This window comes from Trichechus manatus, unplaced genomic scaffold (assembly GCF_000243295.1).
Source record: "Trichechus manatus latirostris isolate Lorelei unplaced genomic scaffold, TriManLat1.0 scaffold00114, whole genome shotgun sequence".
In the NCBI taxonomy this organism is placed as follows: Eukaryota; Metazoa; Chordata; class Mammalia; order Sirenia; family Trichechidae; genus Trichechus; species Trichechus manatus.
Window position 1 is genome coordinate 581,459 of NW_004444050.1, and position 25,386 is coordinate 606,844.

Here is a 25,386-nt window from a genome sequence, read left to right on the forward strand (position 1 = left end):
TCTACTCTGTCCTATACAGTCGCTATGAGTCAAAATCGACTCGAGTCAACGGGTTTGCTTTTTTTTTTTTTCCCTAGAATTTTCAGAATGGTAGATGAGCATCGGCTTCAACTTAAAATCACCAGCTGCATTAACCCCTAACAAGAGAGTCAGACTGTCTTTTGAAGTTTGAAGCCAGGTATTGACTTCTCCTCTCTAGCTATGAAAGTCCTCAGTGGCATCTTCTTCCAACATAAGGCTATTTCATCTACATGGAAAATCTGTTGTTTAGTGTAACCACCTCCATCAATTATCTTAGCTAGATCTTCTGGATAACATCAGCACTTGCTGCTTCACCTTACACTTTTATGTTGTGGAGGCGGCTTCTTTCCTTAAACCTCATGAACCAACCTCTGCTAGCTTCAAACTTTTCTTCTGCAGCTTCCTCATCTCTCTTAGCCTTCACAGAATTGAAGAGAGTTAGGGCCTTGCTCTGGATTAGGGTTTGGCTTAGGGAAATGTTGTGGCCAATTTGATTTTCTATCCAGACCACTGAAACTTTCTCCATATTACCAACAAAGCTGTTTTGCCTTCTTATCATTCTTGTGTTCAATGGAGTAGCACTTTTAATTTCCTTCAAGAACTTTTCCTTTGTATTACAACTTGGCTAACTGTTTGGTGCAAGAAGCCTAGCTTTTCGCCTATCTCAGCTTCTGACATATGTTCCTCATTCAGCTTGATCATTTCTAGCTTTTGATTTAAAGTGAGAAATGTGCGATTCTTCCTTTCACTTGAACACTTACAGGCCATTATATGGTTATTAATTGGCCTAATCTCAACATTGTTGTCTCAGGGAATAGGGAGGCCCAAGGAGGGGAGAAAGATGAGGGAACAGCCAGTCAGTGGAGCAGTCAAAACACATATAACATTTACTGAATAAGTTTGCTGTCTTATAGGAGCATGGTTTGTGGTACCCCAAAACAATTACAGTAATAACATCAAAGATCACTGATCACAGATCACCGTCACAGGCATAATAATAATGAAAAAGTCTGAACTACTTTGAGAATTACCAAAACGTGACACAGAAACACAAAGTGAGCACATGCTGTTGGAAAAATGGCACCAATGGACTTGTTTGACGCAGGGTTGCCAGAAACCTTCAATTTGTAAAAAACACAATATCTGCGAAGCATAATAAAGTGAAGTGCAATAAAACAAAATAGCCTGCAATAAACAATAAATAGCCTGATTACATGGGCAAAGAATTTGAATAGACATTTCTCCAAGAAAGATATGCAAATAGTCTACAAGTAGCTTCAAGGAAATGCAAATCAAAACCACCGTGAGACACCACTTCACACCCATCAGAATGGCTATAATCAAAAAGAAAATCAAAAATATTGTTAAGAATATGAAGAAACTGAAACCCTCATATGTTGTTAGTGAGCATGTAAAATGGTGCAGCTGTTTAGAAAACTGGTTTGAGAATTCCTCAAAATGTTAGACATAAAATTACCATTGCTGTTAGTTGACATCAAGTTGATTCCGACTCATGGTGACCCCCATGTGTACAGAGTAGAACTGCTTCATAGGGTTTTCAAGGCTGTGACCTTTTGGAAGCAGACTGCCAGGCTTGTCTTCTGAGGCACCTCGAGGTGAGTTCGAACCATCAATCTTTTGGCTAGTAATTAAAGGCTTACCAGTTTGCGCATTCAGGGACTCCACAATTCAGTACTCAAGAGAAGTGAAAAGGAGTTGTCTGTGGTTATTTTTATGGCATCATATAGCTATGAAACAATGACTCTGAAGCATAGGTACTGAATCTCATGAAAAAGGAAAACTTTTGTCTACACAGAAAGTTGTACATGAATGTTCATAGTAGCATTTTTCATAACAATCAAAAAGTGGAAACAACCCAAATACCTATCGATTGATGAATGGATAAGTAAAACGTGGAATACTCATACAATGGAATATTATTCAGCCATAAAAAGGAATGAAGTACTAAGATATGCTACAACATGGGTAAACATTAAAAACATTATGCTAAGTGACAGAAGCAAGACACAAGAGGCCATACATTGTATGAGTCCATTTATATAAAATGTCCACGATGGGCAGATCCGTAAAGACAAAGTAGATTAGCGGTTGCCTAAGGATGGGGAAGCGGAATGGGGAATGACTACTAATGCGTATGGAGTTTCTTTTTGTGGGGTGATGGAAATGTTCTAAAATTAGATTATGGTGATGGCTGCATAACTCTGTAAATAAACTAAAACACCATTAAAATGTATACTTTAAATAAGTAAACTTTATGGTATGCAAATTACATACAGTTGATTCTCATTAATCACAGTAGCTATGTTCTATAAATGAGCCCTGGTGCAACAGTGGTTAAGCACTCAGCTGTTAAAACTGAAAGGTCAGTGGTTTGAACCCACCAGCCACTCCATGGGAGGAAGATGTGGCAGTCTGCTTCTGTAAAGATTACAGCCTTGGAAATCCTATGGGGCAGTTCTACTCTGTCCTATAAGGTCGTTATGAGTTGGAATCAACTCTATGGGAATTTTTTTTTTTTTTTGTATGATCTATAAAGTTGCCACAAACACTGAATTAGTGAATACCAAACCAACTTTGTTCAACTTCAGCTGGCAATATGTGCATCGGGTGACTCAAGTTTTTCACTGCTCTGTGCATACACATATCCAGGAAAAACCGTGAAAGTGCCTCGAGTGTTGATGTTTGGGTTACAAATAAATTGTCCCAAGTACGTGAATTCATAAATACAGCATCTGTAAATAATGATAATCAACTATATCAATAAAGCTATTTAAAAAAAACTAAAATATCATTTAATTATCACTTCCACTGACATGTATAAATCATTCTTTACTTCAAAATATTACCCATGTACTTTCATTAAGACCAATATACTAAGCCCTTTATAAAATATATTAAGCTCTTTAGTATGTATTTTTCTTTTAAATTACTTTAAAACAGAAATTCTAACTTAAAAACAACAGTGTTTTTTTCATTCAGTTTTTCACCAGATGATGTAAACTGTTTTTATTTTACTCTTATTCTATAGTCAGAAAAACTTTGTTTTTTTTTTTTTTTTTTTTGTGTGTGCTTGGAAAGCAACATCTACAGATACATTTCTAAAGAACTGAATAGGAAAAAAGGAGAAATCAGAATGCTGTCTCATAGAAGGCTCAATATAGAACAACCTGTCACGCAGTCAATGATAACCACAGAGACGTACCAAACCCAAGTTGTCTCCTGTTCATTTGATGAATTCTACTTATTTTACTGACAATCAGACTATCTTTGTATAAATTCCAAGTTCTTTCCACATCACTTTGCTGGCACTCGGATGCTGGACTACTCTGTTTTGGGGCTCATATACCTACTCAATGAGCTCTGACCCAAACAGCTATACTCACAGTGTCCTTCCTACAGAAGTTTATAAACAATACCAAATGCCAAGTAGAAGGACGAAGACTATGTTATTGACACAGTTAACCCAGGCATCCTGAAGGTTGACATGACGTTTATATAACAAAGTTACTGTGGCAGACTTGCTGAGGCTATTGGTATCCCTTACAGTATAAAGGAGCCCTGGTGGCACAGTGGTTAAGAGCCTGGCTGCTCACTGAAAGGTTGGCAGTTCGAATCTACCAGCCACTCCTTGGAAACCCTATGGGGCAGCTCTACTCTGTCCTACAGGGTCACTATGAGTTGGAATTGACTTGACAGCAACTGGTTTGGTTTGGTTTGGCTTGGCTTGGTACAGTATAAAAGCAATTATTCAACTTCATACATAAATTGATGATCAAAATAACATAAACCAACAGAGGAAAATTCTAGCTTCAAGTTTTGAGTTCTACCACTTGGAGATCACCAGTATATTATCTCTAATACTTTTTTTTTTTTTTTTTTTAATTCTAATACCTCCAAGAAATAGAGGAACACTGTGAAATCTCCTAACTCCTAAAACTGGAAACTGGAACTCAAAACTACATCCCACACTGGTGAAATTCTCAGGCCAAAGAGATTTATCAATATTTTATGTGTATGAGGGATTGTTATTAAGAAGGCAGCAGAAATCTTAGAAGCAGATCTTCCAGCCCCAGTCAAGCCTTCCGATGACTGCAGTCTCAGCCAACATCTGGACTGCAACCTCATAAAAGACCCTGAGCCAGAACCATTCAGGTAGGCACGTCAGATTTTAGAAATGTGAGATAATAAATGTTTGTTGCTTAAAAAAAAATTTTTTTAAGCACAGACTCATCATTTTTATTCGAACTGAGTTTTAAAAAAAAATTCATGAGTTTAAGCCACAGCTAAGTGAATTTGTATCTCCCATAAATTTTCTTAACCAGAAGGAACCGCTTAGTAAAGAAATAACAAGAAAAAATTTAAAACTATCTTTTCCTGAAGTCAACAAAGACAAGAAAGGTAGTTATTTTTTCAGGAGTCAATCAGCTGCAGATCTACGCTAGAGGATGCTAGATAAATTCCTACTATAATTTCCACTGATTAATATCTCATCAACATTTTTACAGACTAAGAAGAACAACGGGCTGTGGGGTGGGAGGGAAGGAGTTGGCTCTCAACCAGAAATGAGAGCTGGTACAATCTTGGCTTCATGCTCTGATATGGAATTGGGCTCTACAGGACCTGTCACTTGACCATTCCATGACCATTCCAGTGCTTGAGAGATGCTAGGTAAGGTAATGACCAGGATACTTCCCTGCCCTTTTATTCCATGAAGTAGCAGACCAAGGGAAAACTACAGATAACTACCGTAAAACGTTTGAAACCATTCAATATCTGAGCCTCAAAGCAGCTACTCCACAGCGATGTGATACTATATAAATAACCACCTCCTATTCACTGAGCTCTAAACCAAATGTGAAATAATATTCAGAGTTCCAGTAAAGCATAGCGTTTCCTGTTATAAAATGGTTTTAAAGATATCTCTGGTTTACATAAGATAGAGAAAATTAACTTGACTTATTCTATAAGCAGAAAAATTCTCTAATTTTAGAATTTACTATTATTACCTATAGTAAACAGAAGATATAAATGCACAAAAGGGTTTTACTCTCTTATTTTTTAATAGCATTAAGATAATAAGATATGCCAGCACATGTGAGTAAAGAGTAGCCATAATTGTTCTAAAACTTTATGAAGGCCTGTAACAGATTTTCTACATTAAGGGGAAAAAACATTAGTTTAATTCCTCTTTCGTTATTTTTAAAATGCTACTTTGTGTGTGTGTGTGCGTGTGTGTTTATGTGTGTGAAAGGAACAATATTTTCAAAGCTCTAGATGGTAGTTTAAGTAACATCTTTCTTTTTGCCCTCCATATCCACTCCAGATGAATGTTAATAAGCTCCAAGGCACCTCTTCCTCCCTCCCCCTAAGACATGTTCATCTTATGGTTTCATTCTACTTTTCTCTCTGAAAATTTATCCTAATGAATGATTGACCATTAAAAATATTAAGGATAAATTTAAAAAACAAACATCAAATGCTGCATGTGATGGTAGAAATACAAGCATTTACCTTCTTCCCTCCAGTCACAAACTGCTTGCAACTGGATCTCACGAACTGTGGGTGCACGGCGATGATCTACAAGGAAAAAGGATCAAACACGGGTTTAGAGGTCACTGTAAAAGCACAGAATGAAAACTTTTTACATATTACAGGCAACATGACCTAAAAATTACCCTGATTATCAATCTTGGTGGGAAGTAATGTATTTAGTTAATATTCCACAACAACTGAGGACACTCAAGTTTTGCTCATGTATAAAAAGATTTCTTCATATGAAGCCAGGGCAAAACTAAGAGACTAGAACGAATTAGCTGTAGTTTCTGACTGAGCGAGGACCCCTCTCAGTGGGCGCCCCTTGTCGGGGGCAACAAAGGAGGTCAATCGTGGCAACAAGATGTCACAGTTGTTTGTAGATGAATACAACTCATAAAAGAAACCTAGAGAAAGAACCTATCTCCTTGTCCAAGATGCCTTTGAATGACTGATGGTACCAAGAGGTACAGAGGGTGCAATGCAGTTTCCCAAACAGTTACCGTAATTACACCAAGACTCCATCAATGGGAGAGACATCAGAGCTCTATGACCCAAGATGTACAGACCTCAGACGTTGAGGACTGTCTCTTACCTACAACTTGAGTTCACAACCCCCGGGTTCTCATCTACTTTCCACTCAGCCAATCTCCTCCCACTCCCTTATATGCTTCTCCCAAGACTGCTCCACCTTCAGACACTATTTGGTTTATTTGTCAGTGGTTTTATGATTATATAGTATCATTATATGGTGAGTAGGGAGAAGGACAATGAAATTCTAGTGGCTCTGCTCAGCGCACCTATGTCTTCTGGGCTCTCCTGTGGCTGTAAACTGCACATGCTCTGCCTCTATCTTTTTATCCCCAAACCACTCCTGAAACCACTGACTTAATGCAATGTTTTTTGCTAAAGTAACATATAGAATACTTCTAGGTATAAACACACACACACACAATTATACATTTATAAACCTTCAACTATATACATTTTATATTCTTTTTAATCAACTTAATACATTTCCCTCCTGCAATGGAACCTCTTCCCACATTATCTTTTTTAGGCCTTAGCATAATGACCCCTCATTTCTCCAACCGTTCCCACTTCACAGATTAGCACTTCATGCCTTCAGTGTTTTCCTAATTCATCCTAGATTAATAGTATCAAATCATTTATATGTTCTGTTCATTCTGAATTAAAATTTCTCTTAAGAGTCCTTTTAGTTCTCTTATAATGTGTAACTCTAGCTATCAACCATTATTCCCGATTCCCAGGCTCCTCTATGCTACCTGATCCATTTCTTCTCTCTGACCATAAGAAAATAAAGACAGCAGGGTCACTACCCTTGACTGCTCCCTCCTTACTGCCCAGCTTCACAAACACTGGGCTCAATCTCACCTCCCTCTTGCCTGTCTCATGGGCAAAGGCTGCAGGACTCTGTTCAGAGGTCACCCCTCCCCCCTACCTGTGCTGTTGATTTCATTCGTTACTGCTATTCCACTGAGTATCCCTTTCTTTCATTTTTCAGTTTTTTCCTTCTCTACGGAAATTTTACCATCAACCAAAACATGACCTACAGAAATCTTCTCTGGACACTGCCCCTCTCTCTACCAGTTGATCTTTCTTCTTTATTACCAAATTTTCTTGAAAGATAGTCTATATACTGCTTGTTTTGTTTGTTCGTCTGTCTTTCATTTCTAATTTACTTATTCATATGACAAGCCTCCTGCTATTCAACTATCCTCACTAAGGCCACCAGTAACTTCATAATTACCAAATAAAATAACCCTGTGTCATTCCTTACCCTATGTATCCTCCACACTGCCTATGACCCTGCTGCCCACTCCTTCCTTCTGGAAACTCTTTCTCCCTTGGCTTCCCTGACACTATTCTTCTGGGTTTCCTCCTGTCCCTATAAAAGCTTCTTCTTAGATCCCTTCACTTCCCTGCCTGGATCTTAAATTAGAATGCTTCAGAATATCACCGTTAGTCCTCTCTTCTCACTCTATAGCTTTTAACTTAAATGGCTTCCTCTGACTCAAATGTGGTTATCAAATTTGTGTCTTTAGGACCAATCTCCATCCTGAACTCCACACTCATGTTGCCAAAAATCTCCGTAACATCTCTACACAATGTACTACAGGTATCTAAACTCAGAAGCCAAGACCAAACTAACAATGTCTTACTCAAACCATCCCTTCCTGCAACTGACAGCATTCCCACCTATCATCACCAAAGCAAGATCCTGGACTCACCCTCAGCAACTCCATCTTTCATCATCCCCATCTACTCCGCCTCTGAGGCTTGTTAAGTCTACCTCCAAAAGGCTTTCCAAATTCATTTCTTCTGTTTCATTCTGAACATTCATATCACTCCTTTCATTGAGATCCAGCAGTACCCTTCATGGAGTGTTGCATTCCAAAAAAAAAAAAAACCAAACCCACTGCTGTCGTGTCAATTCACAGAGCCCCTATAGATCAGAGTAGAACTGTACCATAGGGTTTCCAAGAAGCTGTTAGTGGATTTGAACTGCTGACCTTCTGGTTAGCAGCCAAATGCTTAACCACTGTGCCACCAAGGCTCTTCCAAATCGTCTCTAGTCCCCAGTTACTCTCCTGCTTAAACCACCCTTCATTTTCCAGTCTTGAATGTCTAAACACACACTAGATCCTACCTATTTACAAGCTGACAAGTAAAAGTTTGAATAAACAAGTGAAAAGAAATGAATGGCCTCCTCCTTTACCAACTAAAATAGACACTTTATTACTTTTAGTCACTTTAACTACTGAAATAGACAATTTAGAGCATTATTATCTAAAACTGGTTCTGCTGTCCCTTGTCTATCAGCCCTCCAGTCTATACTGCATATAGTTTCCATTTTAATTTTACTAACCCTTAATTTTAACTGAAGTTTCTTTGTTCTTAAACATCCAAGAATTTCTCTTTATCTCCCAAAAAAAAAGCCAACATGCCGTCGAGTCAATTCCAACTCATAGTAACCCTATAGGACAGGGTAGAACTGCCCCACAGGGTTTCCAAGGAACAGGTGGTGGTTTCGAACTGCCAACCTTTATAGTTAGCCGGCAAGCTCTTAACCACTGTACCACCAGGGCTCCAAATGGAGTCCAAATTCCTTAGCCTGACTATAAAGCCACTCCCAGCCTATAACCCTCTTGCTCAATTAGTACTTTAAATTAGACTATGTGCCACTTCCTGAACATGACTTGAATTTTCTAGCCACCATTTCTATTGTGCTGTTCTACCATATGGAAACCCAGCTTCTCCATCTGCCCCTGTCTATTTATTGAAGCCCAGTCACACATCACTCCCTCTATGAAGCCATCCCTAAGAAGAATGGCTAAAAGTTACTTCTCTTAGCTTTGAACACCTTAATGTTGTGTTGATCTCTTTGAGTTTTTAATCATAGACTGTGTGTGTGTGTGATCTCACTCACTATATTAAAGGCTTCCTGAGGATAGACTGAGATCATAATATACATCCCGTCCTTCATCAAAGCCTTCAATGTAGTATCCAGAGCATCATAAGTGCTGAACAGATGCTTACTGACAAAATTAAAATGGGACTGATAGTTTTCAAAGTATTATAATCCTTATTGCCATATTTGGAAAAAACACTTAAGAAAAATAAAACTTACTGAATACTTACTTTGATGGGACAGTCAAAAGTCTCGTGAAATTCTTCTCCAGTATACAGTCCAAATACCTGTACCTAAAAATAAATGGACCAAGTCAGTTCACCGTGATAGCAACAAAGAGGGCTGCTGAGTCGGTAAGAATACATTCTCTCATTAAAAAAAAAAAAAAAAAAGCAGACATTTAATAATCCTATGGCCCCTGTGATCTCCATTAAATATCCAATGAAAACAATTCCATCAGGGTGAGAGGGCTCCACTGCAATTAAGCCTTTATAAGCATCCCATGGAATGAGATCCCTTTATTCAACACAAATTTGTTTTATTAAATAGATGCCAACTTTTAGAAGTGAAACAGATATGAATAGGATATTAATATTCTTTTATGAATTCCCCAGTCTATTCCTAAAGGATTTTTTTTTTCTTTCTTTAAGCAAAAGGGAGCTTCTTTTTGGAGTCATATATATAAATCTCCCACGCAGATTGATCAACGTGCTGAGAGACTAGATGAACTGTAATTCATTTACAATCTCATGCAGAATCTATTGAGAATATATAAATGTAAGATTTAAGTTCCTTCTTATCAGTGCCCCCTTAAAGTTATTCTGGTCTACTTTATTCATATTTAATCTCTTTTCTCAATAATTCACTTAAAAAATAAATAATGAAGTGGAATATAATATTGTGAGGTACAGAAAGCAATTTGTCCTTTGTTCTCAGTTCCTGAGAAGCAGACCACATCTGAGGCTAATAAGCAGGGCTGACCCAACCAAGAGGGACCACCTAGGAGACTGATATTGACTAACCTCAGAAGCATGAAGTAATCTATCATGGCCACATGGGGAGGCAGATAAGAGCCCTGAACATGGAGGCTCAGATGAGCTTCCTGGCTGGTGAGAACATCTGCTCTCAGGATGGTTACACATCCTTGGGCACACGGAAGCTTTTCGCTGGGAACCCTCCTCACCCTATGTGTCTCTTCCTTTGTATACTTTTTAGCTGTAATAAATCTGAAGTTGTAAGTACAGTATACTAAAAAAAAACCCAAACCCTTTGCCGTCGAGTCGATTCCGACTCACAGCGACCTTATACGACAGAGTAGAACTGCCTCCTAGGGTTTCCAAGGAGTGGCTGGTGGATTCAAACTGCTGAAATTTTGGTTAGCAGTAGAATGCTTAACTACTGAGCCACCAGGGCTTCCAAGTATAGTATACTCTCCATGAAATTCTGTGAGGTCATTCCAGCAAATTATCGAACCCAAAGGGGCAGTGAGAACCAGCAGGGGCTGGAGTCTGCCTATTTGGTAGTCTGTTGGACAGTATCCTTTTAACTTTTGAGCTATGAGCTAGCTTTGGTGGCTAGGGTCAGAGAAATGCTGCATGGGCACTGGTCTGAAGGAAGGTATCTTTCTCACTTGTGAGCTCTGACCCAGTGCCGGTGACCAGGGCTGGGGAGAGAGTGCAACGAGGTCAGCTGGCGACAAGGATGGAGAAGTGGGAAAGGGAGGACTGATACATCTCCACACTGAGGATTGGATTCGTGCTGATCCTTACCACTCAACTGGCAAGGAAGGTAGATTGACATACTTTGCCCCTTACTTAGCACAAATATACATATAGTAAAGGGTACAAATCACAAATGTACAACCTGGCAAATTTTTACAACATAAATACACCCCTGCAACCACCACTCAGATCGTAAGATAAAACATCTCCAAGACTCCAAGAGGCTCCTTGCTTTCCCTTTGCCAACAACAAAACCCTCAAACTAATCACTACCCTGAATTCTATCACCATAGATTAATTTTGCTCATATTTGAACTTTATATAATTGAATCAGACACTATTTCACTGACTTCTCTCAACATTTTCCTTCGCAGATTTATTCACATTGTTGCATATAGCCGTAGCTGGTTCTTTGTCATTGTTGTGTAGTATTTCAATGTATGAATGAATATACCACAATTTATGTATCCATTTTCTTTTGATGATCATTTAGGGTTTTTCTGGTTTGGTGCTACTATGAATAATGCTGCCAGGGACACTCTTTACAAGTTTTTGGTGCACTCATGTATGCATTTTTGAAGGGTATGTAACTAGGAATGGAACTGCTAAGGCATAGGGTATATATATGTTCCTGTTTACTAGACAGCCAAGCTACAAAGTGTGTGTGGTTTTTTCTTTTTTTCTTTTTTTACCAATTTACATTCTTACTAGCAGAGCAAGAGACTTCCAGGGGCTCTCAAACACTTGGAACTAACTACTAGGAACACTTGGAACTACTGCAACGAGCTGGGAAGTGTCTGCTCTTTTCCTAGTATCTAGCACAGTAATATTATATTTTCCTTAAATTTTGTAAGAGTTTACCAGTGAAGCTATCAGTGTCTAATGGCTTCTCCGTGGGAAGGTTTTTAATTGCAGATTAATTTTTTTCAACAATAGATACAGGACTATTCAGATACTCAACTTCTTCCTGTTTTAATACTGTTAACCTGTGAGTGATTCATTTTTGCAAGTCCCAAGAGGAAAATTCACTCATGTTACAATTTTTAGAGTCAAACTCATGTATTAACTGATAAAACTTTTAAGACACCAATCATTTTGTGACTACTACTTTTATGGACTTTTGCCAAATACGGGCTCTAAGAATGGTACAAGGTGTAATGTAACATAGAGAAAATTTGATCTACTCTGAGGTAGTTTCTTAAAAACTATTCATGAAGTTGCAAATACATGTATGTCCCACCAACACCTCACTGTTCAGACGGTATAAAATCATTACTGTTATATAAATGTATAAGCATAGGATATATTGCACTTCTTTTAAAACGGTGGTTAAGAAGCAGAAGAGGAAAAAAGGCATTGTATTTGGGATTTTACTTTACACCAGGGAAGTTTAACTTATTTGATCCCAACAAATCTGAATAGGGTGAAAGTAAGGGAGGTCCTACATCACCTGAATCCTACTGGAGCAAATCAACAAATGCTGAAGTGGTCAAGTTACTGAAATTACCTCAGAATGAACGTGTGTGGAAGTAGGAAGTTTAAATTCTTCTAACGTTATCCATTTATATTCAATACAACAGCACTTAAAACCTGGTTCTAATACTAATAATAACCTGAGTCTTTAAGTACTTCACATGCTTTACCTCAGTGGCACTCAAACCTGATTGTACAGTTCAAATCCGTGAATACTAATGCCTAGGCTACGCCCCACCCCTCACCAACCAATTAAATCAAACTTTCTGACGGGGTGGAGTCCAGGCCGTGATAGTTTTAAAAGCTCCACAGCTGATTCTAATATGTAGCCAGGGATGAAAATCCTGCTATACCTCATTTGATCCTTACAGCAAACACTTCAAGGTAGGACAGCAAAAATCATTATGCCGAGGCACAAGAAAAATATTAGCCCAAGAGACAAAAAGGGCCACATAAACCAGAGACTCCATCAGCCTGAGACCAGAAGAACTAGATGGTGCCCAGCTACCATCAATGACTGCCCTGACAGGGAACACAACCTCTGATGGAGCAGGAGAAAAGTAGGGTGCAAAACTCAAATTCTAGTAAAAACACCAGACTTAATGGTCTGACTGAGACTGAAGGGACCCCCGGAAGACATGACCCCCGGACACTGGTAGCCTAAAACTAAAGCCATACCCGAAGCTGACTCTTTGGACAAAGATTAGACTGGACTATAAGACATAAAATGATCCTCGTGAGGAGTGTGCTTCTTAGCTCATGTAGATACATGAGACTAAATGGGCGTCTCCTGTTCAGAGGCAAGACGAGAAGGCAGAAAGGGGCAGGAGCTGGTTGAATGGACACAGGAAATACAGGGGGGAAAGGAGGAGTGTGCTATCACATTGCAGGGATAGCAACTAGGCTCACATAACAATGTGTATATACATTTTTGTATGAGAAACTGACTTGAACTAAAGCACAATAAAAAAAAAAATCATTGTGCCTATTTAACAGATGATGCCCCAGAAAAATTAATGACTTGTCTGAGTTCATAAAAATACTAAGCAGAAGAGTGGCACCAGGATCCAATTGTTTTAAGTCCTAGTCTCCTACACGGTATGTTTATACAAGATAACGTAAAATTTGCAAATAAGAACAATATCATTTCAACATAAAGTGTTAAGAAAAGTAGACTAGAACAAAAAAACATGCAAAAGCCTCAGATGTTTGCCAAATTGAAGGTGAGCGGCCGACTTTGATTTTGGCAACTCCATGAAGCAGGCTGCACACGCAACCAAATAAACTTCCTCCTGCTTATCTGTCGGGTAAAGGTGACTTTTAAAACAAAAGTTACATAATTTTTATTGTGCTATATAAAGTATACGAGAGGTAAACAAATGATGTATAAACCTGCTGAGAAGGACTGAGATATTAATAAATGAGCAGATAGATAATAGGTCTGTGAGTCTAATGGTGAAAATTAAATTATGAATGTCCAGAAATAAAAACCCTATGAAAATTATGAATGCTTACTGAAGCTATAACAATAGTGTGATAAGGAGGAGTGAACAGAAGAGAGAACAAAAAACAGAAGTTCTTAGCAAACAGGCTCTAAAAGTCATCACCATCATTGAGAATCAGTCAGAAGCTAACATGCCACAACCTACTCAAAGTGGGGGCTGGAGGATATCTGCAGGAGGTGGAGCAAGATTAGAACTCTCAGGTCAGTTTCTATTTACTATGTTTAACCGAGGAACATTCTCCTCAACTGTTCTCCATTCTGCTCAACTGCTCTTATTTTCTTCTTCAGTGTGGCTAACATTATAATTCGTCAAGACAAACATCATAAACTATGCCAGTATAATCAGACTGATTTGAAAAATGTTTTGGTTTATTTCACCAATATTAACAGCCCAAACTAGTTGAACATGAACTACTACTAAAGCTAATAAAATACCAAACAATTCCCATTCATTTCCTCTCCTTCTCACTTACTCTGTCTCTCTCTCACCATTTTGTTGGTGAAGATCGTACTCATCTGTGAAAGAAATCCCTTGAATGATAGCCTAATGGATTTCAGCTGTTAGGAAGATCTTGTCCAAGATAAGCATCACATATTTAAAGGTTAAAATAGAAAGCATCCTTTTGAAAATGGCATCCTTTATAGCAGCTCTAACAACCCAACTTGACACAAACATACCTAATGGAAAAAAAAAATACAACCAGATAATTCATAACAACAACTGGTCTTCCAGCCCATCTACTTGAAACGTCTTGGAGGATTTCTCGCTAACTACAAACCTATGGAGCCATAAGAGTATCATAGGTGTGTGATATGTGTTTTACTTCCTGAAACAAAGCACACCTGCCCTTATGAAACAATAAGGAAGGCTGTAAGCCTTGTCCACTTTAGCATGGAATTCTACGTCTTTCGCAAGCTATTACTGAGGTGGCCAGAGTGCTGTGCAACCCTCTCCAGTCAGTACTTCCCTTGTGACAGCCTGTCTCAGATCCAGCTTCCAAATAACAATAGACCAAGAATTAAAACAAGGCAGAATACCCAAATGGTGCATTACATCTAGGGTGGTAGCTAAGCACACCCTAGTAAGGGAGATTGTTACTTTTCATATTCAGAGTAGCAGAGATAAGGGAATAATGACAGGAGAAGCTCCTGCTTCACTCTGGAGATTTGCCTAAACTGAATACATCTAGTGAAAGGAAAGCAAGCCATGGCCTATGCACATTAATAGGACCACTGCTGTGGATCCGAGAAGGTGATTTCTACAACACTCACAATGATGACAAGTACAGCCAAGTCAGACACTGAATCTGTTTCCTAACTGAGGTTCTCCCTGTTTTGGAATAGATAAATAAAAACATACACAAGGTCCCTGAAAAAATACTACAGAACACAATTCAGAAGTGAATCATTAGTAATAAAAACAGTATATACTGAGAGCTCACCATTACTTTGCTAAACACATATAACTTTACAAGATTCTCATAAGGACTTCCTATTATGCCCACTGCCCACCTGAGGGAACGGAGGCAGAGAGAGGCCAACAATGAGCCCAACTCAACACAGACGACTAGGAATGCAAGCCCAGGCAGGTGGAATGTGCTCATTAGCCTCTAAGCATTGCTGTCTCCCCACCGAAATATTATTGAGTTGTTTTTGAAAAACAAAAAAAAAGAAGCTGAAGCAACAAAAACAAAACAAAACAAAAAAAAAATTAAAGTAAAAAATATAACCAAAGTAAAATTTCCTGAAATGAAAAAAATACTTCAATATACAGGTCAAAGGGCTTATTATGTTCCAGGCAAAATTAATGAAAACAGACCCAGAACTGGGCATAACTAAGCAAACTGAATTACTGGTATTATTAATCCTCCAACTCAAAAAGAAGACAAAAAAGAATAAATCTAGGCTAGCCTTATGTATCTCTACAAAAATAAATGTCAGAAAAAGTTGAGAGAGAAAATATTTCAACCCAGGGATTTTTTACTAAATTACAATCTAGTTCATATGAAACTATGCAAGACACCAGAAAATACACTTTATATATACTTACCCTGAAATTTACCTAAAAACATATGTCAGCTGACTTTCAGGATAAGTATACAAGGTATATTTTCTGATATCTTGCATATACATCTTGTATACACATACGAATATAAAATAAAATATATGCATGGGTGAGTCAATCTTAAAATTTAGAACTCAAGCACAGAGAAGCATGGAATAAAATGATATTGAGCACTAGTGGAATAAACAGAGGAAATGTAAACAACTGTTAGAATTATAACTTCAAAACTAGATACAAATATTAAAGGTTATAATACAAAAGTTATAACATAAAGGTTGATAAAACAGAAGATAATTATCTGCCTAGGCACCTTAATACATCAAAGAAAAAAACAGAACAGCCATTTAAAGATACATTAGATCTAGACATCCAGAATTTATCTTCTTAATAATCTTTATGATTTTATCAGTACTAACCAGTTTTACCAGATCATTCTATACCAGCTATTCAAGTTTTACAGTTCTAACACATGCTAATGGAATCGCTTACATAAACATGTGCACTGAAAGATTTATTTTCAATTCTATCAGTGCTAATAAAACATGAGAAAACCATTTTTCAAAATATATCATGGGTGTACACCAAAATACAGCAAGATATAAATCTGACTAAATCAGAAAACAGAGGTGTTTGTCAAGAAGTGTACCAAGAGATATCTGAGCATCACCTCATTATCCACCATATTCCACGTTGCCACATTAAACAATAATTCTTCCACATAAACATATTCTATGTGTCACATTAAATAATAAATTTCAACATTTAAAGCTCTGAAAGAATTCCTGGATAAAGTCTCTTACTAAACAGCCTTTTCCACTTAAAAAAATAAATATTCTCTTTCAATACATTAGTTTAATTAAATTGGCATAGTCTAGAAGGAATCTCTCATCTTTAAGAAAACAAAATGCAGATTATCTTTCTTTACAAATACATGAATACAAAAATGTTTCAATACTTTGGATAATAATTCTCAAATTTTGCACATACCAACTCCTCCCTCATCTCTCTTTGACAATCGTGTCCATCTCAGAATTTCAGAAAGTACTATAAAATTTGACAATGCTTTTTTGAAAAGCACCACTGTGCTGATTACTGTTTCAAAAGACTCTTTGGGCAACATTAGGATTAGATATATAAAATGCATTCTTACATGTCAAGAGGACTTCATTTTTCTTTGGTTAACAGATTAAATCGGTATGTATCTTTGACAGTACATTGTCTTTAATTTACTCATCTTAATGGCCTATTGGATTTAGATGATGTAAAAATTACAAAATTAGATTAGGAAAACTGTTCTATTCAGTACAGAACACGCGAGGTTCCATAATGATTCCTAATGCACTCTCTTCTTAAACAGCTGTTTTAGAAAAGTAGCTTAAATACACTGTGCATCAGAATTTTATCATTGCAAACCAACATTAAAAAGACTTTCATCGACTTAAAAACAAAAAAGACATTCTTGTAAGTGGAAAATCAATCACCGCTACCACTAAATGTCACAGCTCAACATCAGCAAGAAGCACTGATAATTGTTAGTCATACACCGCACACATGATGTACGTCCTCAGTCGAGGAAGTAGGAGCCAGGTTTTTAGAAAACTGTACATATATTGATTTTACATTTATTTAATGTGGCCATTGTAAGACACTTTATTCTTCTGATAAACTATGACTGCTTATCAAAAGATCCTATAATTCAAGAGAAACATTCATAACGTGTGTGAAAATGAAAACCACCGGCCCGCAGAAATCACGCCCACAAAATCCAATTCTGTGGATTTATGGCAGAAAGGCATTAAAGTACCGTCCTGCAGGAACCGCAGACTAGTCACTGAAGTATAAGTGGCACAGCAATAATGATTAAGGTGACACGTCCCCCTGCCACAGCTGTTAATCAGCTTAATACGAGTTACATTATTGACATTCTTGTAATTACTTTTCCTAAGGCACATTTGTGCAAAATACATTTTACTTTAATTATGAGCAATCGGAGGCGAGTCCAATACCCAAAAAGAATAATCAAGTTTCTCTTAATGCAAGTATATAGTAAGCACAGCACTTTCCCCACCACCAGAATTTGGGTAAAATCATCGAGCTCAGCGTGGGAGCAGGACTTTAAACGTGACCATGTTATTATGACCATACCTTGCCATCCTCCGAACACACACCCATGTGTTCTCCACTTTCATCCAGGCTAATCTGATTTATCTTCACAGGACTCTATAAAAGAAAAAAAAAGGACACGTAAACTTTAGGAAGGGATCTATCATCAATCAGATGCCTTGGCTCTTGGTAAAATTTAAGTGATATAAATGGTCAATTAGTTTGGATGCAGGAGTCCAAGAAATATTTGGTTTTTACAAATGAAAACAGTACAATAAACTTTGTTCCAAACATGTAATAAGCCCAGAAACCTAACACTCCTCCAGATTATGTTTCAGGTACCTAAAGTCCCAGCTGAAATGTTATTTCTCACATATTCTATACCTTTTGATCTGTTGCGTTCTATTTACTCCATACCCCTCTAAAATTATCTTTCCCAACTGAAATCCACTAAAAGAACAAAAAACAAACACCAAAATAAAAATCATTATGTAAATAGTTTTAGTTTGGTTCACGGCTCATCTATTTGTTCTTCTAGAAGTTACTATGTAAACTTATTATTTATACTTTATGCTTAGTACTTTCTGGAAAAAATACAATGTCTAACTGATCTAACTTTGTTTTTCCCCATATTTTTGACTAATTTCAAATTTAAATATAGGAATCAGGCTGTCTACTTTGGATACATTTTCCAAAAAGTAAATACAAAACTATATTTTTAAGACTTTTATACCGCTTTCCATCCTCTATGTAGCCAACTGTTTACTTACTAAAATATTCATACAGGTGGATTTTCTAACAGACATTAAAATCAATAATGCTGACATCATTAAAAAATGGTAAGCTCTTTTTTTCTTAAATAATGATTGCTTCAAACTTTTTTACACAAAGCATTGTACGAACAAACTAACTGTGAAAAGGAAAATAAGCCAAAATATCAGTTACAAGAGGAGCTTGCAAATTAGTTTCTAAAAAATATAAATATAAAAATATAAAATGGTTTCGCTTTTTACTAAAAATAAATGGAAATACACAAAATTCAATGTTGAATTCTTAAATGGAAAATATCTCGGAACTAGTAAGCAAAGGTCAGGACAGAGCAAGACTCCAGACCTAGCCAGCCAGCCACTCACTGACTGATGACTCGAAGAGACATTCCCATATTACAGGTTTACACCGCTGGCTACAGATTCCTTTTTCATCTTGGTCCCTAAATTACCAAACCAGCAACATTCCTGAAATGCAGTCCATGAAAAACAAGCTATCTCCTTAAAAGCTCCAAGAACGTTAGAAGAAGGGATCTTGAAGGTAGATCTTTGATCCATTTATTAATAGCATAAACTGAAGCCCACAGACAACAATCACAACAGAAAAAGAGTATAGCCAAGACTACAAACTCTGTAGGAGGAAAACGTGGTAATGCGAAGGGAACATTCTATTGTTGGCCAACTAGGAATATGCAAAAACAAAACAAAGGCTGAAGTGGGAAAGCACCTAAGCCAGCAGGTCTGAACTCCTGGCTGAGAAGTCAAAAAGCTCAGCTTCTACAGTCGCCTTTGGATAAATTAAAAACAAACAAACGTTGCCAGCGCCTAGATTCTGACTCACGGTCACCCCATGTGTTACAGAGCAGCACTGCTCCATTGGGTTTTCTTGGCTGTAATCTTTACGCAAGCAGACCCCATGGTGCTACTGGCAGGGTTCGAACCGCCAATCGTTTGTTTAGTAGCCCAGGGCTAACCCAATACCTTCTTCAAATTGAGTATCTTCACTTATCAGTTTCCTCATTCTGATGTTTTGTTCACCAAGCAACACTTTAATATCCATTTTAGTCTTGGCAAATATAAATCCCACATACTTGGCAAAAATGGTTAAACACTCAGCTACTAGCTGAAAGGCTGGCAGTTTAAACCCACCCAGAGGGGCCTCAGAAGACAGACCTGGCAATCTGCACCCTAGGGAACAATTCTACTCTGCACAGATAGAGGTGCCATTAGTCAGAATTGACCTGATGGCAACTAACAACAAAATATCTCTGATTATAATTTAATTGCCATCCTGTTACAAACTGCCTCAAATTATAATTTCACAGACATGTGTAGCCTGATCTACACCGCGGTTTCCTGCACTGTGCACTACGTTAGCCACTTACCCAGACTGGCACATGTTAAGTGCTCAAGAGCCACATGTGCCTAGTGGCTACTATATCGGAAAGCAAACATATCACAGAACATTTTTATCATTGCATAAAGTACTAAATCAGTGATGGATGAAACAAAAAAAAAATCAATATATAAAGTCCTTCTTTACTACAATCCACACTCAGAAGTATACTTTCTGCTCAACATTTATCTTATTATCATACACATGTTAAAACTTATATAATTTGTTTCCTCAGATTCTGGTTCTAAAACGTTCATAGCCTCTCCTAATATCCTCTTGGACTTAAACCTAAACCATACTGTATTATTTATTTGCATGAATCACAAAGAAATGGTATAGATTTATCTGATCTTTACAACTTCAGGGGAAAGCAGTCTGCTAAGGATGGTTATCTCCACCTCACAATAAGGAAAATGAGGCTTCAAGAGTTTATGTGAGTTCCCTAAAACCACAGTACTACCAAGTGGCTACGCCACACGGTGGTTTTCCAAGCACAAATAAACCAAACTTTTCATTACATGTTTCTTCTTGAATACAAACCATTACAACAGCAATAGCAGAAGGAAAAAAAAAAAACTCAAATAATCACTTTCCATTAGCCACTGTGCAAACTCTACATATAGACAATTCCTATACCTAAAAACAGGCAAACTCTATGTTCCTAGAAAGGATACATAAAGTCAAAAAAAAAAAAAGATTCTTTCATTAAAAATTAATAGCTGCACTATATTATTCTTTTATCTTACTTAAAAAATTTTTGTAGACTCTGGAAATCAGGAAAAAATTTTTTTTTTCAAATTGTTGCTGCTGTTCTGAAATAAAAAATAAGAGTCTTATTTCCTCAGAATATTTGTTTATTCCCTATGTACAGGGAAAATTTTTTCATAATAACAATCAGCTCCCTCATTAAATTCTCTAGTTAATTCTAATCATTTTACATTAATTCTGTTGGATTATCTAGATAAATAAAAATATGAATGACAAACAATGACCATTTTATCTCCTCCTTGATTAAATACATTGGCAAGCAGTGGTGATACTCGGCACTCGTGACTCTTGCCTCCCCTTTCATGTTTCACCATTACGATCCTGCCTTTGTGATAAAAATTTCAGTTTGAGAAGGAAGGATCCTTCTACCCTCATTTGCCAAGAATTTTCATTAGAAAAAATAATTTATTTTTACCAAATGACTTCAAAATGCATGAAAATTACAAAATGTTTTAAACGCTGGTCTTATTATACGATTAATTTATATTAACAGTTTTTCTAATGTGCATCCGCTCTTGCATTCTAAAAACTATTTCCCGTTGCCACTGCAAAAACAGCTAAAATGTTACTGAACACACACACATACACACATGCTAGATTCCTAGGAACTGAAATGGTCGGTTAAAGGGCATATATAAATAATCATTTTTAATAAATGTGGCTAGTTTTTCAAAAAGCTGCTCACATTTCTGCCAACAAAATATGAGAATCTTCTTTCCCCTATATCTCTGTTAGCAATGGTAGCTATTTTTTTAAATTTCTGCCAATGATCAATGTTCATTGATTCATTTCCTTGACTACTAATAAACTTGGGGATTTTTCTTAAGTATGTTGGCCATTTAATTTACTCCTCTGTAAACTGCTTGTCAAATTGCTTACTCACGGAGGCGTGGTCAACATGGCGGAGTAGTTAGACGCTTCCTATATCCCTTTTACAACAAAGACCTGGAAAAACAAGTGATTTGATTTTATGTGAACATCTGGCAGCCCTGAACCAGGCAAGGTTAAGAAATCCATCTGAGTCATACCGGAGAGGAAGACCGTTTGGAAGAGGTGAGGAGGGCTAGAGCCATGGCATTGAAACGGCAGAGACACAGCCACACCGGTCCGCGGTGAAGCAGGCAAACAGCTGTGCTGTGCGCGTGCTCAAGGAGCAGTTTCCACATTGAGAGAGACCCAGCAGCAGAGATTCTGCTTGGACACTCCAAACCAGTGAAGAGGAGCTCCCAAGAGGATAGGATAAGTACATGCATGCACCCTTTCCTGCTGATCTACAAAAAAAGCCCATTTGGGAAAAGCCTCTCTCCCTTTTACCTCCTACCTCCGTGCTCTGCACCGGACATGGGAAAAACCTCTCTCCCTTTTATCTCCTCCCTCTGTGCTCTGCACTGGATTTGGGAAAACCTCTCTTCCTTTTACCTCCTCCCTCCCAACTCTGCACCGGGAGTCTACTGGGCTGGAATTAGATAACAAAAGGTGCCCTGACCAATTCTCCTGGCCTTGGAGAGGGAACAAATGAGCTGCTGGCTCCACTAGGCCAGAAACACAGGGTCGGCACAGCTTCTTTGCTGGCCACAGAAATCAGGGGTCCCCAGACTCTGAGTGCCATACACCCCTGTAAAGACTTGTGGGGACCCATATCAACAGCGTTAGCCGTCACTGCCAAAGTACAACAGGGCAAACATCTGAAGTTTAACTTCAACTGCTTCAGCTGTGAACTGACAGATTTGTGACCCTCGAAACAGCCCTGCCCCTCAAGTAGGCACTATTATTGATCTGCAGCAGGGTCTTGAGGACTGGTGGTAGCTCCTAAAGTGCCTAGTCACCTGCTACAGGAGTTCAAGAAAAAGTGGTGCCCTCAAGTATTTGCAGCCAACATAGTGGGGTGCTCTTAGCCCGGCTGCAAAACTCACCTACCTATTCACCCTAGAGAATAGGGACACGCTTTTCTTTCAGACTCTCAGGGGCAGCCGTCAGCCCCCTGCCTGGCTCAGCATGTGATCCCCTACCAAAGCCAGAGTCCAGTGCCTGCATCAATCACCCATGCCTCTCTAGGACTGGGGGTGAGAGCCTGCACCACACACTTGGTGACCGACTGCCTGCACACCCGAGCTGATCCCATATAAGAAATTTTAATGGACTCTGGTGTGCACATACTTAGTTACAGAACTAACTACCTGGTGACAGGACATTAGAGATCCAAAGGTGTCAAAAATCAAACTAATGCACACGAGCAGCCTATTTGGGCATATCAAAACAAAACAAAATAAGAAGCTAGGTCTCACTCAGCAAACACAAAATAAAATTATAATAAATTATTGATGCCTCGGAGACAACAGTCAATATCAAGTCACATAAAGAGGCAGTCCATGATGGCTTCAGCAAGCCACCAAAATAAAGAATCAATAAATTTTCTAGAGGAAGAGAACTTCTTGGAATTACCAGAGACAGAACACAAAAGATTAATATACAGAACTCTTCTAGAAATAAGAGAGGAAATTCGACAGAATGCAGAAACAACCAGGCAACATACAGACACAGTAGTAGCAGAACCTAAAAAAGTTATTCAGGAACATAATGCCAAATTTAATAGGCTGCAAGAATCCATAGAGAGACAGCAATCAGAAATCCTGAAGATTAACAGTAAAATTTCAGAGTTAGACAACTCAATAGAAAGTCATAGGAGCAGAATTGAGGCAGTAGAAGTCAGAATTAGTGACATTGAAGATAAAGGTCTTGATGCCAACTTATTTGAGAAAAAATCAGATAAAAGAATTAAAACGAATACAGAAACTCTAAGAGTCATGTGGGACTCTATCAAGAAAATAACCTACGAGTGATTGGAATACCAGAACAGGGGGGGATAACAGAAAATATGGAGAAAATTGTTGAAGATTTGCTGACAGAAAACTTCCCTGCTATCATGAAAGATGAGAAGATATCTCTCCAAGATGCTCATCGAACCCCACATAAGGTAGATCCCAAAAGAAAGTCACCAAGACATATTATAATCAAACTTACCAAAACCAAAGATAAAGAGAAAATTTTAAGAGCGGCTAGGGATAAAAGAAAAGTCATCTACAAAGGAGAGTCAATTAGCATAACCTCAGACTACTCAGCAGAAACCATGTAGGCTAGAAGACAATGGAATGACATATTTAAAGCCTTGAAGGAAAATAACTGTCAGCCAAGAATTATATATCCAGCAAAACTGTCTCTCAAATATGATGGCGAAATTAGGGCATTTCCAGATAAACAGAAGTCCAGGGAATTTGCAAAAACCAAGCCAAAATAACAAGAAATACTAAACGGAGTCCTACGGTTAGATAATCAATAACACCAGCTAACAACCCAAGACTAGAACACAAGACAGAGCAACCAGATACTGACTCAGATATGGAAATCAAAATTACATGAAAGCTAAAACATTGAAAATAGGGAAACAGATATCAATATGTTAAAAAAAAAAAAAAAGGGATAATATTAAAACAAAAAAAGAGGGACTTAAAAAAATAGAGACATTGATTTTCTATATGGGGGAGAAGTTAAGGTGATATAAAGTAATAAAAGACTAGTATAAACTTAGAAAATTAGGCGTTAATATTAAGGTAACCACAAAGGAATCTAACAATCCTACAAATCAAAATAAAAAAGTAGAAAACAATAAAGACCTGGCAAAGACAAAATCAACAACAAAGATAAAGATGAAAAAAAAAAATTACATAAAGAAAAACGACTCAGCACAGAAAATTGAGAACGAAGAAACTGAACAACAAACAAAAAAAGATATCAGGATGACAGCACTAAACTCATACCTATCAATAATTACACTGAATGTAAATGGACTTAATGCACCAATAAAGGGACAGAGAGTGGCAGATTGGATAAAAAACTATGATCCATCTATATGCTGCCTACAAGAGACGCACCTTAGACTTATAGACACAAACGGGCTAAAACTCAAAGGATGGAAAAAAATATATCAAGCAAACAACACTCAAAAAAGAGCAGGTGTGGCAATATTAATCTCTGACAAAACAGACTTTAAAGTAAAATACACCACAAAGGATAAGGACACATACAATGATTAAATGGTCAATACATCAGGAGGATATAACTAGAATAAATAGTTACCCACCCAACGACAGGGCTCCAAAATACATAAAACAAACTCTAACAGCACTGAAAAAAGAGATAGACAGCTCCACAATACTAGTAGGAGACTTCAACATACCACTTTCGGTGAAGGACACAACATCCAGAAAGAAGCTTCACAGAGAAATGGAAGAGCTAAATGCTACAATCAACCAACTGGATCTCACAGACATATAACGAACACTCCACCCGACAACAGTCAAGTATACTTTTCTTTTCCAACGCACACGGAACATTCTCCAGAATAGACCACATATTAGGCCATAAAGCAAGCCTTAACAAAATCCAAAACATCGAAATAACACAAAGCATCTTTTCTGACCATAAAGTTATAAAAGTGGAAATCAACAACACAAAAAGCAAGAAAAAAAAATCAAACACATGGAAACTGAACAACACCTTGCTCAAAAACTACTGGGTTATAGAA

At 37.7% G+C, this 25,386-nt stretch overlaps 1 protein-coding gene across 3 annotated transcripts in view; it reads right to left on the reverse strand.

Moving 5' to 3' along the window:
• The window catches only part of VPS41 (VPS41 subunit of HOPS complex), a 282,612-nt gene that overhangs the window by 142,751 nt on the left and 114,475 nt on the right, over positions 1-25,386 (reverse strand). For all 3 annotated transcript variants that reach the window (XM_023738305.1, XM_023738307.1, XM_004383951.3), the window contains exons 5-7: positions 17,916-17,990; positions 9,238-9,300; positions 5,554-5,619 (exon numbers count right to left, since the gene is read on the reverse strand). In XM_023738305.1, the coding sequence (XP_023594073.1) occupies positions 5,554-5,619; positions 9,238-9,300; positions 17,916-17,990 (204 nt within the window). The remainder of the gene's footprint in view (positions 1-5,553; positions 5,620-9,237; positions 9,301-17,915; positions 17,991-25,386) is intronic.